The sequence below is a fragment of the Natator depressus genome, chromosome 8 (assembly GCF_965152275.1).
Source record: "Natator depressus isolate rNatDep1 chromosome 8, rNatDep2.hap1, whole genome shotgun sequence".
Classification (NCBI taxonomy): Eukaryota; Metazoa; Chordata; order Testudines; family Cheloniidae; genus Natator; species Natator depressus.
The window spans coordinates 63,937,515-63,955,795 of record NC_134241.1 but is presented as its reverse complement, the minus strand read 5'-3'; the positions used below and the strand labels follow the sequence as shown (position 1 = coordinate 63,955,795).

Genomic DNA, 18,281 nt, shown 5'->3' with positions numbered 1-18,281 from the left:
TAGAGGTAACCACTATTAAGATATGAATAAAATGTACCAGTGAGAAATAATATGATTTTCTTTGTTACATCACTGCTTCTAACTAAAAAAAAAAAAAGGTGATTATTTGGCTTTAACACGGCTATTCATGAATGCAGAACAGAACTATATTCTCTGTAGCTGGAAACAAGATATCTGGTGCCTCTGAACTGCTCTATTGAGAGATTCCATGATGTGTCTAAAAGAATTACCTGTTCATTCTTCTTATTATTATTACTACTATTAATAATGCAGGAATGGTACCATTCTGCCTACACTTCCTGAAAACAGATAATAGGTCCGTATGTCTGCCATTATCAAAACATTCATCAAAGGTCAGGTAATTTTCCATACTCATTTAGAAACAAAGAAGCTACCTATTTTGGTAAAACTGTTCCAGGTTTTCAGTGTTTGTGCCTCAGACATGAAGCAGATGTAATCAGTGAGAAAATGAAGGCCGTTATTTCCATGACAACATCAACACAGAGGTGTTTGTGTTTACTCAGCCCTGTGCTCCGAATTGGAACCTTATCCTGTCAGGAGCTGAGTGCTGAAGCTATCAAAACCCTTTGAGCCAAATGTCCCACATCTTTACAAGATCCTCCCCTTTCCATGGATTCCATGAAGGGATCTCCACAGGACCCAGGACGAATGTGTGGAAAGGTGGAAGGGGCAGGGAGGTCTAAGCATGGAATCAGGGGATATACAACATCCTGTCTGGCCACCAGTGATACATCTAACAAAAGTGTCAATGTTGCCTGGATTAGATTAACTCTTCCCTACCATCCCCCACCCCTAATGCTATGGGAAATCCGCTGGGAAAGGATTCCAGGGGCATTTGTTGATAAGGAAAACCCTGGCATTGGTACCACATTCAAAGTCATTGTGGAGGAACAAAACCTCAACAAAGACCCATCCTCTTGATCTAGTGGAAGATCTTCACAGATCTGAAGGGGGTCTATGAGATTTAGGGACAGAACCCCCTATTTGATCTTTAGTGGAATGATTCTGGAGAAACTCCACAAGGGGAGCATCTCTCAGAGGTTTATTCTCAGGAAAGGGTGATCAAGTCCTCAATGTTTACTCAGACCTGAATTAGGCAAAAGTTCCAGTGACTTATAGTAACAAGCCCTAATTATTTATTTCTACATAAAGACTGTAGTTATCATAATGAAATCCATGATAATCAGAGTTCATTTCAAAAGCAGCTAATATCACTTTGGAACCTAAGTCCCATTTTCAAAAGTGACAGACATTTAGGATCCTTAGTGCCTAAAGGTACGTATACACTGCACATACAACCTGTAGAGTACATACACTACATAACCGCTAATATGGGTATAAAAAGCAGTGTAGTCAGTGAGCCACAGCTTAGGAGAGTAGAGAGACTCCTGATCCCTATGGTTATGTACCTGGGTATATACCCTTACAGGGCTTTCTACATACGCAAGCAGTGCCTCCTAGTCTACACTGCTATTTTTATCAGCATGGTGGCCCACTGCCTCTCCACTGCTGGAGCCATCCCCTGTGGCAGTGATTGGTCCTAGCGTCAGGGAAAGACTCCAGCAGCAGGGAAAGCTACTTCAGGAAGTTGCTGGAACCTTTTCCCAGTACAGAGAAAGGCAGCTCCCTGTTGCAGGGAAAGACTCCAGCAGTGGGGAAAGGCTCCTGCGGGGGGAAGCAGAAGGGAAAGGCTCCGTCCGGCAGCTTCCTGCTGCTGAGACTTTTGCCTGCTGCCTCCCTGCTGCCAGAGCCTTTCACTGGCAAGTGTAGTTACACACCATAATGTGGACCCAGGTCACTTTTCACTGCAGCATGTAGCTATTTGTGACGTGTACAGTGTAGACATAGCCTATCTCAGTTTTGAAAATGGGATTTAAGTTCATAAGTCACTGTAGATTCTCTTGAAAATTTTACCCTATGTGCCTAGTAAACATCCAAAAGGAGTGCACCCAAAGTGCAAGCCTGTCCGAAGAACAGAAGGGCCAATTCTGGTGTCAATTTTACTGACATAAATCCAGAGTAATTCCACTGAAGGCAATTGTACATCAGTGCAGCTGAGATCAGAACTTGACCCAAAGTAACTGAAATATATTTTAACTATTTTATACTCATTTATGCCATTAAAAGCGGTAACATGAAGTATGCTAGACATTTTCTGAACAGCTTTTATACATTCTGAATAGTTGACATAACACTTTATTTTCCTTTTTTTCTAGTAGCTGTTACACCAGAACAGATTAAATATTTTCCAGTCTAATGTTTTACATTTGATTGTCCTCCCAGTGTATACTTTTCAAGGGAGGGTGGTGCGCTGGGGCCAAAAGGTTTTATAAAACAAAGAGCTTTGTATCAAAAATATATCAGGTGAGGAGAATTATTTGATCATAAAATTCTAATTTTTAAACTTAGTGGCCTTCCATTTGATTTTAATGCTCTATCAAACTGGTGCTATATTGTTCTTAATCCAATTCAAAACTCAAACACCAAAATTCTAATCTATGTTCTTTGGCAATGTCTAAACCTAGCAAAGTAATTTATTTATAATAAAAATAACAGTGCTGCATTAGATCTATTTTTAAAATATGAGAAATGTTTCTGTTTTCTGAGAGCAAAATATCTCACAAAACATCATTAAAAGCGCGCACGAAAGAGAGAGAAATTCATAGGAACACTGATGTTATTCTGGCTGGTTTATAGTTAGTACAGTTACTACAAAATCTTTACATTACAACCACTAATAGCAAGACCCCACCAAGGGTACTAAACATCTGTCCCCTGTCAGAGTTAGTTACTGCCACCAGGCTAGCACACAGACATTTCAGATTAAGGTAGTTTAACAGAGTCCCTTCAGGCTAGGATAAGGTACTGAAGGAAGTATAGCCTCAATAGAAGAGGAGCAGGGGCCAAAAGATTACTTTGAATCAGGGAATATCACCTCAAAAGAAACAGGAAAATAGTAGGTCTGGAATCAGATCAATGTACTAAACTATGTTATTTCACATTTTAATAGAGAACAGGCAAATTTTGAATTATGGGGTTATAGTTCAGTCTCAAAGTTCTAGTAAGTCACAACATAAACTGCTGAGATTTGTTCTTTTGGTTTATATCATTATCAGAACCCTGTGACACAATTATACCCAATAAATCACAGTTACCTGCTCTTTTTTCAATATATGATTATTATTTTATAATGTAATAAACAGGTAGCATTACTAACATCTCATACGGAAAGGAAAACATCAGAAGGGCTGTTCTTTGTTCTTCCTTTCGATTACTTTAATCTACATGCCCTGATTCAGCAAACCACTTAAGCACAGGCATAGTTTTAGGGATTTAAGTAGTCCTTCTATAGTTAAACCATTTTCTGAACAAATATTTATCAAAATATAACAATACATTTTTTGGAACATTTTGAAAATACCATTAAGAAAAGAGTGAAAATGTGTCAGATGTAAATTAGATGATGTATCACCCTTTCAGTCACTGTGGTGACTCCTAAAGTCTACAATAAAGATTTTAAATGACTTTAAAATAGACTTTGTGGCTCTGCCCATTTCCTAATATGCCAATTATCTTGAAGACAAGCTGTGGGACAATTGCAAGACAAGCTAATGTGACAGATTATTTTCAGAGAGAGCAAATGGTTATTGTCATTAAAGAATTTCTATATAAATCTGAGCAAATATTTTTTATTCTGGGGCCAAACCAAAAAATTCCCCCAAATTTGCTTTGAATCAAACTGAAATTTATATTTTTAAAATTTTTCACCAAAGCAAGGACGCAATTTTTTTTGTTTGGAACTGACGAAAACATTTTGAGTCAACCCAAAATGAATTTTTTGCCTTTTTTTTTTCTCAATGTGGTCATTTGGGGGGGCATTTTTCACCTTTTTCCTGTGGATTTTTTTAAAAAATGGCCAAAATTCAAACTGGGACAACATTTTGGAACAAAAATAACTAAAAGAAACATTTTAAAATGTTCAAAATGAAACATTTTGAAACCAAAAAGTTGAACCAAAACGTTTAGAAATGGTCAAATCTATTTTTGTCCTCTTTCAAAATACATCAGCCAAAACTATTCAACAAATCTGACCCAAATTTGAAAATAGTTTCAGACCCCCCTGACCCCAAAATGCATTTTTTCAGTGACAATACTATTTGCTGAAAAGATTTCACCCAGCTCTTTTTGTGTACCATGTATCTGCTTCAGTATTTCAAGACTTTGTCAGAATCCCTTTTCAGTGAACATTTTATATCTTACAGATAAACTCAACCACTCAAATCCCTCTGCAATTTGAAAGTAAAACATTTCCAAAACACACATACAGCTACATACAACCTGATTTTCAAAAGTGCTAAGCACCACAATTCCAATTATTTAGTTCAGTAAATATCTCCTTCCAATACTGAATGTTGCAGTGTGGATCTGGACCTTACTTTCATTCACTGAAGACAATTTCCAAAACGATCTTTGGCTCCACTTTATCTGCAACATGCACTTCATGAAATGTGATGTCAAACCCTTGCACTCTAGCTGTTAAATCCTGTATTTCCCTTCATACATATATTTTGTGTATTTTTCTTTTTGGTGAAGGGTGGGGAGTTATAGTACAATACTTTTCTGTGTAGATAAATCTGTTAGGACAATGACATGTCTGGAGTGAGAATTAATTCCTTGTTATAATGATTATATTTGGTTTTATGGGTGCTCAGATACTGGTGATGAGTGTGGGACAAGATTCTGAATAGAATAGAATATTGTCCCTTCCCTTAGGTATGGGGGTGCCATTACATACTTGCATTCCAAACAGATGGAATATCTGTAATATGAATTGCATGTCAGGAGCATAAAAATATTAGATTTTCATATTCTCTGGCATCATATACACATGGGCATATCTTATTATATACAAAGTACATATATAACACACAGCAACCTACACAGCTATATTAAAATTAATTTATTTACATGATTGCTACCTAGTGTGAAACCACAGTGGGGTTAGGGATGGGTTAAACACTGGGGCCAAATAAATAATATAAACAAGTGCAATGCTTTTGCATATGTCCTTATACATTTCATTCACATAAGAGAGAATAAAAATAATTACATGGGTGTCTAAAGCTTGTTTTTAGAATATCATAGAATCATAAAATCATAGAATATCAGGGTTGGAAGGGACCTCAGGAGGTCATCTAGTCCAACCCCCTACTCAGGACCAAAGCAGGACCAATCCCCCAGATCCCTAAATGGCCCCCTTAAGGATTGAACTCACAACCCTGGGTTTAGCAGGCCAATGCTCAAACCACTGAGCTATCCCTCCCCCGCAAAAAAGCCTACAGCACCCAGTATTCCCAGGAGGTCTCCTATCCAAGTACTAACCAGGCCCAACCCTGCTTAGCTTCCGAGATCAGATGAGATCAGGCGTGTTCAAGGTGGTATGGTTTTAGCAGAGTTTTATATTAAAATGTACACTACCAAGTTCCGTACTGTATCATCTGCTGCAATATAAAAACTGCTAGGGCACAGTGACCAGTGTGAGAATAATAGTTCATGGGTGAGAGGTTATTTTGGGTGCAGAGAATGATTCATTATTCAAAGATGGTGGTACTCTGAATAAAATAACAGCAGGTCAGTTCCTCAGCAGAAGAAATTAATTGCATAGGGGATTATAAAAACACTATGGCTGTGCACATATGCTCCTATTGCTCATCCTCATCCTCGTTCCCTTGTTCCTTCCTTTTTTAAAAACCCACTGTTGTATTTTGCCTTAAATTAGATTGTGAGCTCTTTGGGGCAAGTATTGCCTTCATTCTGTGTTAGTACAGTGCCAAGCACAATGGAGTCCCCCTGATCTCGATTGCAGTCATTAGGTTCAGTTGTAGTAATAAAGAACAATAATATAATATTCACGGCAGAATATACACAGCAATAACAGCTACAACGTCAAAAGAGCTAATGGCCTGATTTTCCATGTGCTCAGTACTCGCTATTGGGCCAAGTTTTCCTCTCTCACTTCAGCATCTAAACAAAGGCCAGACTTTCAAAAGAGCTCAAAACCCACCCATCAAAATCTGGAGACTTATTCTGATGTCTAAATGATCGCCAAGCTCTTTTGAACATACTGCTCCATTTGCGGGTGCCGGCCCTAAATACCTTGTATGGGCAATTAAATGCTGAAGCAAAGTTGTAGCATTTGAGGACCCAAAAACTATTTATTGTGAATATAACCCAACAGCATAGACATTATTTTCCTATTATAAGACAATGCTAAAGAAAATTCAACAAACTACTGCAAAAAGAAAAAGAAAAAAGAAAAAAACACAGAGACAAAATAATACTTGTAAGTTTGAATGCATCGTGCTTCTGCCTTTGTAGACTTTCCATTGACGTCACTGCAGAGGTGAGGCTTAGGTGAATAACATTTTGAGTGGAGAGAGAAAACAAGCGATTTAATGTGAGAGGGAATGGCTGCCAATGGTGTGAGGTAATGTGATGGGTAAACTGTCATTGCTGTTCAGTAGAAAGCCATTTTTAGAGGCTTTGGTTTGCTGACAGTCCTTCCCTTGACATAATCCTGCGGCCATTGAAATCAGTGACAAAACTCTTATTGACCTCCAGGCACAGGATCATGTCCATATATGCCCATCCGCCAACACTGCCACATGTACTAAAATCCCAAATAGTAGTGTATGCAGGATAGTCTTCTACTACAACTAAACCTGGTAGATCTTGATCACAAATGTTAATCATGGCAGGGAGGCAAATGCAGCTAGAGCATCTTGATCTTTGTTCATCTAACAAAGCACTCCTGAACTCTTGTAGGTTTTGCTATAAAGATTTGAAGTTATTTCCTGAACTGTACTGTGACCTTGCAATGGTTTTCATGTCCTGTGTTCCACTCAAAAGGAGTCTACAGGCATGGTTTTCATATCATATTGTGACTCCCTAAAAATCCACCATCTTTCTTTATATAAAACACTTTACCTTTTCATTGATTCTATTCTAGTGGTCAGACAGTCCAATATTCCTAACAATATATCATGCCAAATTCAGGAGATCAACAGCTGTATTTCACTGAAATTCATCAAAGTTTTACCTCTGTCTCCCTCAAAACGTTGAGTTCATTGGTATCCAGGAAAAATTTGTCTTTCCACATGCCAGTCTTCCCTCTTTGTCACAACCATATTTAGACCTTATATCCCTGCCAGGGCTTCTTAACTCAGAACTCTCTTTTGCCTGCCTTTGTGTGCTCTCCAGCACCCGAGTTCACCTTGGCTTAAGTGATAATAGACCCGAATATTCTGTAGGGGAAAGAGCATCTATTGGGGAGGCTCTTAGCAGGTTTTATTTCTAAGTCCTTTAAATCACTCCTCAGGCAATCAAAATGCCCTAACACACACTACTAGATGAGGAGTAGCACTAACCCAGAACATCCTAGCAGCTATATAACTTTATTGCCATTTCACATCTTTCACTGAAACCTAAACCACATGCCATGCTTCTTATGTGAAATGTGAAGCAGGTGCAGAGGATATAGAAATGCCTTTTGATTCTGACGAGCCAACACAACTGAACACAGAAGCATTAAATAAAAACCCAGCAAACAAGACTAAGCCTTACAATAGCTTATCTATTTTAACGCCTATCCCATATATCAAAATGCCACAACTATTGCAATTTTTCTACTGTATATATTCTCCAGTTCTCTCCATTGATTACCAAAAAAATATAATGATATTCTATCATAGCAACAAGGTACCAAACACAAAATTATTATAATTATATATAATTTTAAAAAGAAAACGTTAATTGGACATACATTTTACAAGGACTGATTCTGAGAATAAAATCTCTTTGGTGTATCCTCTCCAGAACACTGTAAAACAAAATGATTTCTCCAGTATTTGTGCATGTTACCTTACATTCATTTTTAAATCATCTAGAAGTATATAGAAAAGAGACTGATACAGAATGGAACTGCAGTAGCCAAATCAACTGTTGACCAATGGAGAAAAATCCAGAAGTAAGAATGGGAAAACTTTCTTTGACTATTTTTTTTTTGGAGATCTGACTTCTAAGAGATCCTTGACTTGGTTTCCATTTTTGTGCAACCAGTTGATTCCTGCAATAATTTGTACCCACAGATGCTACCATTTAAACATCTAAATTGCCTTTCTCAGTTTGACATTCTTATGGTAGCATTTACTTCAACAAAATCGAAAACACTTCAAAATCAGGCCTTTTATATCTATGGTTTCTCGAGGGACATGGTTTTCTGATTCATGAAGTAGATTGGAAGCCAGGACACCAATGTTCCAGTCCGACCTCTGACTGTGACTCCCTGTGTGACTTTGGTCATTCCACCTAACTTCTCTGTATCCCAATTTCCACATTTGTTAAAATGGAGATGATATGAAATTCACAGGAGACAAGAGAGGGTTAATCATTTGAGGCCTGATTCTGCTACTTTTACTCAAGTTGAGGAGCTCTTTACTCTCAGAATAGTCCCACTGATTTGAGTGTGGCTGCACAGAATTATTTTTTTTTACCTGGGTAGTTGTTACACTGCAAAAACATCCCCTTCATATTGTCGGCCCCTATCCTTCAGGTGTGAGGGCAGAAATCAATCCTATGCCATATACTCAGTCAGTCACTTGTTTTACATTTTCTGCACTTCTTGTGGATAGCTCTGTGTCATAAGACAATGTTTCCTGAGATCACACAGCTTCTTCAAAGTAACTCTTTTGTGATAATTTAAGGGTTGTCAATAACTTTCACCTTTTTAAATTTTAATGAATTGTGGCTTAAAATATCACCATGAGGTAGGTATTATTATCTCCGGTTCAGAAAGGGAGAAACTGAGATTTAGAGAGTTTACGTGACTTAACCTAGTTCGTACAACATGTCTCTGGGACAAGGTGGGTGAGGTAATATATTTTATTGGACCAGCTTCTAGTGGTGAGAGAAGTTTTTGAGCCACACCAGTCTTCTTCAGGTCAGGGAGAGGTACTCAGAGTCAAAAGCTTGTCTCTCTCACCAATAGAAATTAGTCCAATAAGAGAGATTACCTCACCCACCTTGTCTCTCTAATAGCCCTGAACCAACACGGCTACAACTACACAGCATACAACATGTCTGTGACAGAGCCTGGAATAGAATCCACAGAACCTGACACCCAGTTCTGTGCTCTAGCCACTTGGCCATACTCCATCATTTATCTTCCCCCTTTTCTCTTATCCACTTCATTCCTTCTTAACTCCCACCATCCAGAAGCAGTCCAGGAATGCACTACTGCTTAAAGTAACCTGTTCACAGTTTCAAGGGGGCGAGTGCCTTTGCAGTAACTAGTTAATTATCTGGAAGTGTCATAATACCATATGCCTATACACCAACCCTTCTGAGACAGAGATTATTGCTATCCTTGTGTATTGCCTTACATTTTCCTGATGATATAGCTTTGCAGGTGCTAGGAGATAGCTAATATATTTAATGATCTGCTAGTTGCTATCTGTAGTACAGAAATATTCTTTGATTTGACCTCTCCCGCCCCGCCCCCCACGTTGTAGCGCTATTAAGTCTGATTTGTGTGTGTGTCCTGTTTCATCTCATGTCAGGAAAAGACTATTTCAAAGGCAATTTCAAAAACTGCTCCACAGAGTCCACATTTTTGTGACAAAAAAAGTCCTCCATGCACAATGAAATATACTGTTAGAGCTGACAACTCTTTATAGAGTGGTGAGATTGTGAATGAGAAGCAGGGTTGTAAGAGAAGCCTGTGAATTTGCAAAACAGAAACCCAAGAAAGCATACCAGCTGAGTATACGTTGACACAGAAGGAATAACTAGGAGTACAGTACTGCAAAAGAAGTAGAAAAGAAAAGAAAGGAAATAGATTCTGTAGCTATACAACATTATGGATAATGTAAGCTGACACTGAAATGCTCACAAAGTTAGTTTTTAAAACCCGGATCCTGGAGCCCCCAATCTGCTTTTATTAGAAAGAGAAAAAAACCTGGAAATAGATAAAACGGTTTAACAATCATTGAAACACCAGTGAACATGACCTGTCTGCAAGTGCACAGATAACCTGGAAATATATGTAGACACACAATGCAGCAGTCAATCTCCATTTCAAATGAGAAAAACAAAGCACTGTAGGTTGTTTTTGTTGTTTAATCTTGATATTTATAGGAAGATATCAGTGTTTTACCATTTCAGGGCTTTACACCATTATGGTGCATCAATTTGATTCCAGGCTCATTCAGTGCCTGACTTCAGCTTCAAAGACAGTAAACATTCTGTGCAAAAACTGCCTACTAGCTCAGAGTGGTTTTCCCAACTGAAATTACATGAACTAGCTGAAATCAAACATCCTCTTGACTGTTAATCAGACATGAGTGTAACAGCAATGTGTGAGAGTGGGCATTCTGAAGTAAAGGAAAAGGCAATAAGCTACCTGAGGTGACATATTTCTAGGCTGTACTGCCATTTCCTGGATGGGCCTGGCAATCCAATCCCCATTAAACAGCTTCACTGAGAAAATAACTAAGGCTCTGGGCACGGGTGAGTGGAGACTTAAGAGGCAACAGCCATTTAGGCAAAGAGAGGTAGTCGTGGCAGAACTCAGGAAAATTGACAATTAGATATAATAATATCTAACTAGACCACGAATACCAAGAGAGGACACCGTGGAGTTAAATACTTTATAGTCTTCCCCTGCATCTCACTCTCAGCATGGTACAGAATGTACCTCCATGCAGCTCCTCAAGAGAAGAAACACCTATTAAATACTCCTTCCGTGACTTAATGTGTTAGTGATTGAGTATGAAGACCTACAGGTTATTCAATACACATAAGTAATGTCAGGGGTGCAGCAGGGTCTAATAGATAGGGCACAGGACAAGGAGTCAGGAGACCACGGTTCTGTTCCTAATTCTAACCTCGACCTCTTATGATACTTTTGGAAAGTCACTTCACCTCCATTTCCCATTTCCCCTTCCCCTTTGTCTGTCTTGCCAAGGCAGGGACTGTGTGTCTCACTATGTATTTGTATAGTTCTTAATACTTTGTATTCCAAAGGCCCCAACATAGACTAGGGACCCAAATATATAAACATAATAGCATTGGAGAAAAATTCAGAGGTAAAGGAAATGATTGCAGTGTGACATGTTCCAAAAAGGACTTTCCTTCTAATCAATCTCTGCATGGCAGCTCTGTGACTGTAGGAGTATATTGGTAGTACATTCTAAATGTGAGGAGTCCGGTGGCACCTTAAAGACTAACAGATTTATTTGGGCATAAGCTTTCGTGGGTAAAAAACCCCCACTTCTTCAGATGAATGGAGTGAAAATTACAGATAGAGGCATAAATATACTGGCACATGAAGAGAAGGGAGTTACCTTACAAGTGGAGAACCAGTGCTGATGAGGCCAATTCAGTCAGGGTGGATGTGGTCCACTCCCAATAATTAATGAGGAGGTGTCAATGCCAAGAGAGGGAAAATTGTTATTATAGTGAGCCAGTCACTCCCAGTCCCTATTCAAGCCCAAATTAATTAATGGTGTTAAGTTTGCAAATGAATTGTAGCTCTGCAGTTTCTCTTTGAAGTCTGTTTTTGAAGTTGTTTTTTGTTGAAGGATGGCTACTTTTAAATATGTTACGGAATGTCCAGGGAGATTGAAGTGTTCTCCTACTGGCTTTTGCATGTTACCATTCCTGATGTCTGATTTGTGTCCATTTATTCTTCTACGTAGAGACTGTCCACTTTGGCCAATATACATGGCAGAGGGGATTGCTAGCACATGATGGCATATATCACATTAGTAGATATATAAGTGAATGAGCCCCTAATGGTGTGGCTGATGTGGTTGGGTCCTCTGATGGTGTCGCTAGAGTAGGTAATAGAGTTTGTTACACGGATAGGTTCCCGGGTTAGTGTTTCTGTGGTCTGGTGTGTGGTTGCTGGTGAGTATTTGCTTCAGGTTGGGGGGTTGTCCATAAGCGAGGACTAGCCAGCCTCCCAAGGTCTGTGAGAGTGAGGGATCTTTTTCCAGGGTAGGCTGTAGATAGTTGATGATGTTCTGGAGAGGTTTTAGCTGGGGGCTGTACGTGATGGCCGGTGGTGTTCTGTTATTTTCCTTGTTGGGCCTGTCCTGTAGTAGGTGACTTCTGGGTACCCATCTCGCTCTGTCAATCTGTTTCCTCACTTCCCCAGGTGGGTTTGTAGTTTTAAGAATGCTTGATAAGGAATGCTTGTTTTGGGGGATACAGACTAACATGGCTGCCCCTCTGATTCTAAATGTGGTTTGCTGCATTTCAGTTTGTAAATATAAATGCATTAATGAAGAAATCTAAATGAATTATATGGTTGGAATCACAGGTCTGCCTTGCACAGTGTAAAGCAAACTGGTTGGCCTTGAACCAACATCCCTTTCCCTATATTCCTTAGATAACAGCACATACACCTCAACAATAATCCTGTCACATCGCATGCACTTCACTCTTCCCTCCCTCCCTTTTTTCTCTCTTACCCTCCACTCCTCCCTCTCTTGTTTTTTGTGTCTCTGGTTCCCATCTATTGTCATATTTTGAAATACCAGAAGTGAGCAGAGCACTGAAAAGTGAGTGATTTGTCACAAACAAGGTCCCTGCCTCAGAGAACTTACTGTCTGCATGCACTATGGAAAACAACATAGTGAAATACCCAACATCTTCAAGAGACAGGTGGCTGTTGTAAGTGAAAAGTGTCACAGAAGAGAGGGTATTTCAGAATACTCTCTCTTCCCCTCTTCCTCCTCTAATATCTTCCTCTTGTTTTTGCAATTCTGCTTTTTCTAACCACCCCACTTCCAAGCATTACCATAGCTTTCCATAGTTATAAATTATAACTACAACATGGCTCCACTAGATCTTTACAAAAGGGTAGCCTGAGTTGCACTCCAGCACAATCCTTCAGACTCTAACTGCCATGAGGAGGCCAAAGACGTAGGGGAGCTCTGCCAAAGGTTGTGGCAAAGCAAAGAAGAAAAGACATTTAGACCAAGCTCATTAGCTGTTAAGGTTGGAAGTTGTTTAGACAGTGATTTTCCTGAGGCTGCAGAAGCCTTTTAATTAATAAAATAAAATAAAATAATCATAAAGTCAAACCCAAACTATTAAGTGGAACTTGGAGTTTCTTGTGAAAAGGAAGTGGCTCAGCGTTGGGTAAAAGGCTTGTGAAAACTGTGCCAGTTCTTCAGTGGGAGAAAGGAGGACCTGAAGCCATGGACGAGAGGAAGTTCAGCCAGCACGTGTTTAAAAAAATCTGAGAACAATTGTAGCATTTCATAAAGATATGCTTCAATGTGCAGATAGACCCCAGAAATACAAGACTTACATTTTGATCGTTTATCAGAAAACCAAGTTAGAAGAAAGAGCATATTATGACACTGATCATTATAAAGCCCCATAGCATATGCTAGACTGTATTAGACCCTGATATTACAAGCTGTTCTGTGCAAGTGGACTTGAGAGGGACAGACACCGCATTGAAAAAGTGACCCGAATGGAATTTTTCATGGATGCAAATGTCTCCCTGTACAGACCGAGTTGCAGGAACGGAGCCTAAGACAGTGCACTCAGTAACTTGGAGATGTTTTACTTCAGTATCAATATGGAAGTTTTCAATGTTCATTAGAAAATGGGTACGGAACAGCTACAAATAATATTACTCCTATATTTATTACTGACACACTGCAGATGGCCACATATATTTCATTTCTTGAAATTTCTAACAATATATATAAAAAGTCACCTTTCCCAGGCTCTAGCTATCTTTGACATTCTTTAAAAACTTAGGTCAAGATTCTTAAATGTGACTAGTGATTCTAAATGCCTCAATGTTGGGATGTGCAACCTAAGACACCTTACAGGGGTCTGACTGGCAGAGGGTGGGTGCTTGGCACTTTGAGAGAATCAGGCTGTTTTAAAACATTTCAGGTTGGGCCCCACAAATTGAGCACCCCCCCCAAAAAAAAATTTACTAGGAATATTTGAATCTTGGCCACAAATCATAATGTAAAGACAAACCCAGCAACAAACTCACCATTGACTAACAATAACCAGCAAACTATTTCTGCAGCAAGAATAAAGACCCTCTCCTCCCCTCCGAGTATAACCCCGGGCAACAAACCACTCGAGATAAGACCTAGCACCTACTCCATCCCTACCAGCCAATGGTAACCAATACAAAAAATATCAAAAAGAAAAGGAGTACTTGTGGCACCTTAGAGACTAACCAATTTATTTGAGCATGAGCTTTCATGAGCTACAGCTCACTTCATCGGATGCATACTGTGGAAACTGCAGAAGACATTATATACACAGAGACCATGAAACAATACCTCCTCCCACCCCACTCTTCTGCTGGTAATAGCTTATCTAAAGTGATCATCAAGTTGGGCCATTTCCAGCACAAATCCAGGTTTTCTCACCCTCCGCCCCCCCCCCCCCACACACACACACAAACTCACTCTCCTGCTGGTAATAGCCCATCCAAAGTGACCACTCTCTTCACAATGTGTATGATAATCAAGGTGGGCCATTTCCTGCACAAATCCAGGTTCTCTCACCCCCTCGCCCCCCTCCAAAAACCACACACACAAACTCACTCTCCTGCTGGAATACAGACTAACACGGCTGTTACTCTGAAAAAATATCAAGTCCATCAATACACCTGTCCTAACAGAAAGATCCACCCCCAACAAACTCTTCCCTACCCTATAGCAAGAAAAATAGATAGGCATTGAAAGTGTCTTGAAAGTCAAATGTAAGCTATTTCACACATGAGGGGTGGGGGGAGAAGGAAGGTTACAATGACTGATCATAATTGTGTCAGTAAGGCATGGGGACAGGAGTCTCTCAAATAAGCATGTGCCAAATTATATAGGGAAAAGCAACGCCTTAAATTCCACCTGGTAACCAACAGGCTGACAGTGCAGATCCGAGAGCCCTGGTGTTCTGTGCTCCCTCTGAGATACATCTTTGATTTTAGTCCCAATGGGACCTACAGTGTCTACACTGTTGGATATTTGATATAGGGGATTCAGTAAATCAATATGGTATGGCTAATCACAAGCAACAACAACTAGCTCTTGTACAGTGCTTTTCATCTGTAGATTTCAACATGGGTTACAAAGGTGGTAAATAGCTTTATCCCCATTTAACAAAAGGAGAGACAAAGACACAAAGGGGTAAAGTGACTTGCCCAAAATCAAAGAGGAAGATGTGAGAAGAAAGAATTCCCTCCAAGAAATGGAGACCGAGCAAAGTTTTAAGCCAAATATTTTCTCCCTCATAATTCTCCAATACCTTAATGCCATTTCAGTATTTGAACTTTTACTGACTTTATTCTGTTTTTCTCCCTGCTGTGGCTCCTGTAACAATTGTATTAGCAACTTGATAGGGAGGAACTGGCCGAAGCCAGACCAGTCTATGTAGAAAAGAAGATACAATCTGTCTTTTGAGGAAAAGTAGTGCTACTCTCTCCCCCTCATCCAGCCCCCTCTGTTAGCCATTGCATCGACTCACAATAGGAATGGCAACGGAGGCTGGCATTGACCTGCCGTTGCTGAAGAAAAGGGAGCAGCAGCTGTAGACATGAGTTATAAAAATGAAAAATGGGAGAGCAGATAAAAAAAGAGAAATCTGCTCTTTTGCTTTATAGTGCAAGATTCGCTTGTTTCCATATAATATCCAACAGCTACTAGCCAGATCTATTTAGTGCCCAATCTCTGTAGGCTCTCAAGGATTACAGAACTAATACCCAGACTCTAAACCAGCTAAAACATGTTAGCAACTAAGGGTCTGATTCTTCTATCAGTTACAGCAGTGTAAATCAGGAGTAACTCCATTGAAATCAATTAGTAATAAATTATTATTAATACACCTGTGTAAAACGGCTGTAGATGAGGGGAGAATCAGACCATGCCATTTGCTACTATCTGGAATTAAGTAAATTAAGGCCCAATTTTAGGATGAACATTGCTTATCAAACAGCTGTCCTAGCTAACATCCTCAATTATATAAACTAGCTAACCGGAAGGGTGGTAGAGGGTGGGGGGCAATCATGCTGCAACATTGTGCCTTCTTTAATTGAAAACTGTATCATCATAGGATCCAGATTCTTCAGACGCTGATGGTCATTTATAATACTTACTTCTGTGAGTATTGCCATTGACTTAATTGACTACTCTCAGTAGCAAGAACTACACCTAGCTGTCAATGTTGCAGGATCAGGCCCTTAGACTGTACGATTCTTTTTCAAGACCTATCAGTGAAGATTGATCTAACTTCACTTATAATGGAAAGTAGCTGCAGACCATTCTAAATTCTGTCTCTCTAATTAATTTTCACTAACTACAAAGCTGATGTACCAACAAAATTACTTTATTTCTTGAAAACTGTCAATGGTAATTACATACATTTTACAATTGCCCATCACTCCAGTCAGTTTTTGGATTTCTTTCTAGACTCTTTACAATACAAATCTAAATTTGAGGAACCGTATGCCATCTGCATCAGGGAGAGACTTAAATACAAAGAGATCTTTATTGTTTAAAGATTCCTTCAGTGAGATTTTTAATGTTTTTAAACAGTGAAGGAATAAAGTATTGACTCATAAACAATGAACTGGGATTCTACTGAACTGATATTTATGAGAGCTCCAAATCAATTATTTTTTCCAAACGATTTGAATAAAAGACAATTAAAATATAAAATGCAAAGTTTTCTTTAAAAAAGTTTATACAACGTTCACAGATGGCTACACAGGAAACATTTTTTCTCTTGCACATTCTAAGCCACGTCGTCCTGTTCTAGTGGAGCCTTTGCCACATTATGGCTGCGGCTCCAATATATTATAGTTTCTGGACAACATTGTCAGTTCTCCTCTTTGCAAAGCTTCAACATTCTGTTTTGCTGAAAGAACTTTATGGTACCATATTTAGAAAATGAAATATCAGTTGGTACGTACCTTTGACAAAAACATTGTTGTCCAGAAGGGCAAAGCCAAATGCCAAGAGTTCAAGCCACAAAAACATGGTCATATCTGGAAATCAGGCGTATCCTTATGAAACAGCATGTGTCTCTCTCTGGAAAGCAAAATAATTGTTATCTTTCTATAAAAGTATTTCTCGGCAAAACTTGAATCAAAAGCAGAATAACTGTGCACATACATTGCAGTGCCTGCTTATCAGTCAGGGAGCAGTTTCCTCTGTCACCCAAAGACTAACCACTCGCGATCTCACTATATAGCTAAGTGATGTCAGAGACAATCTTACCTACTTCTTTAAAACACCACTTTTTTTTCTTTTCAGTTTCCAGGAAGTCAAGAGGGTTTTCTTAAGTTGCTGCAGTAATGTGTAACTTCCTTAATTCAACCGAATAGATCATTTTTAACCATTTCTGCAGAAGAACTGAAGAAGAGTTGAAAAGAATTTCATGTTTCAAAAGATGGGACAGTAAGTAAAGACCTTAGTACTTCTAATATTAGCTTTTCTGTAACTTAGCTCTGTTCCAGTGCCTGGTCATTCATGGACCCTGTATTCTTTCAAGCTATACCAGGCAAGAAAAAATATCCTTCTGAGGACCTAATGAATCCACATATTAAATTGACAATACAGCCATAATAAAAATACCCAGTTCTTATTGAAGTGATTATCAGTTAAATGAATAACATTTGAACATTGATCTAAAAAGTACTTTTGTTAACAGTCTCTCTGCAAAAATGCAATTCCTAACATGACAGTACTCAATACCAAGTAGCTATGGATGGCCTATATTCTGTTTCTTGTGCTGTTCTGTACCTAGGAAGTCAGCATGCTGTAGTTCTCTAAGGCTTTCATACCACCACCTACAATATGCTGAATCTGAATTTTGGCATAGTCAGTTCCACAAAAAGTTGACACATCCCTATGATGGAATATTTAGTCCCTTTCTAGTATTTACCAGGGGGCAGCACAATCCTGGAGGACTTTGGTCTCTCCTGCTGAGTAGGTAAAGGACTGCAGATGTCTTCCCTCATTGCAGTCACTGCAACGGAACCCAACAGCTCACTAGGGTCCTGTTGGATGGTAAAGAGCAGAAGAGAGGTTAAAAGGGGGGGAAACGCTGGGGTTTCCTCTTTCCTTTGGGGGTTTGAACCAACTACCACCAGTTTAGTGGTCAACATTAAGATAGCCAACATTTACCAGCAGCACCATGAGTTCGGAAGATTGCTA

The 18,281-nt window shown here is 39.3% G+C and overlaps 1 protein-coding gene and 1 pseudogene across 1 annotated transcript in view; both read right to left on the bottom strand.

Moving 5' to 3' along the window:
• The window catches only part of PTPRC (protein tyrosine phosphatase receptor type C), a 137,561-nt gene extending 120,239 nt beyond the window's left edge, over positions 1–17,322 (bottom strand). Inside the window, exons 1-3 of the mRNA XM_074961190.1 lie at positions 17,238–17,322; positions 17,036–17,153; positions 16,938–16,950 (exon numbers count right to left, since the gene is read on the bottom strand). Of these exons, the coding sequence (XP_074817291.1) occupies positions 16,938–16,950; positions 17,036–17,108 (86 nt within the window). The 5' untranslated portion in view covers positions 17,109–17,153; positions 17,238–17,322. The remainder of the gene's footprint in view (positions 1–16,937; positions 16,951–17,035; positions 17,154–17,237) is intronic.
• On the bottom strand, positions 5,355–5,473 carry LOC141993031 (5S ribosomal RNA; annotated as a pseudogene).
• Positions 17,323–18,281: the final 959 nt, after the last annotated feature.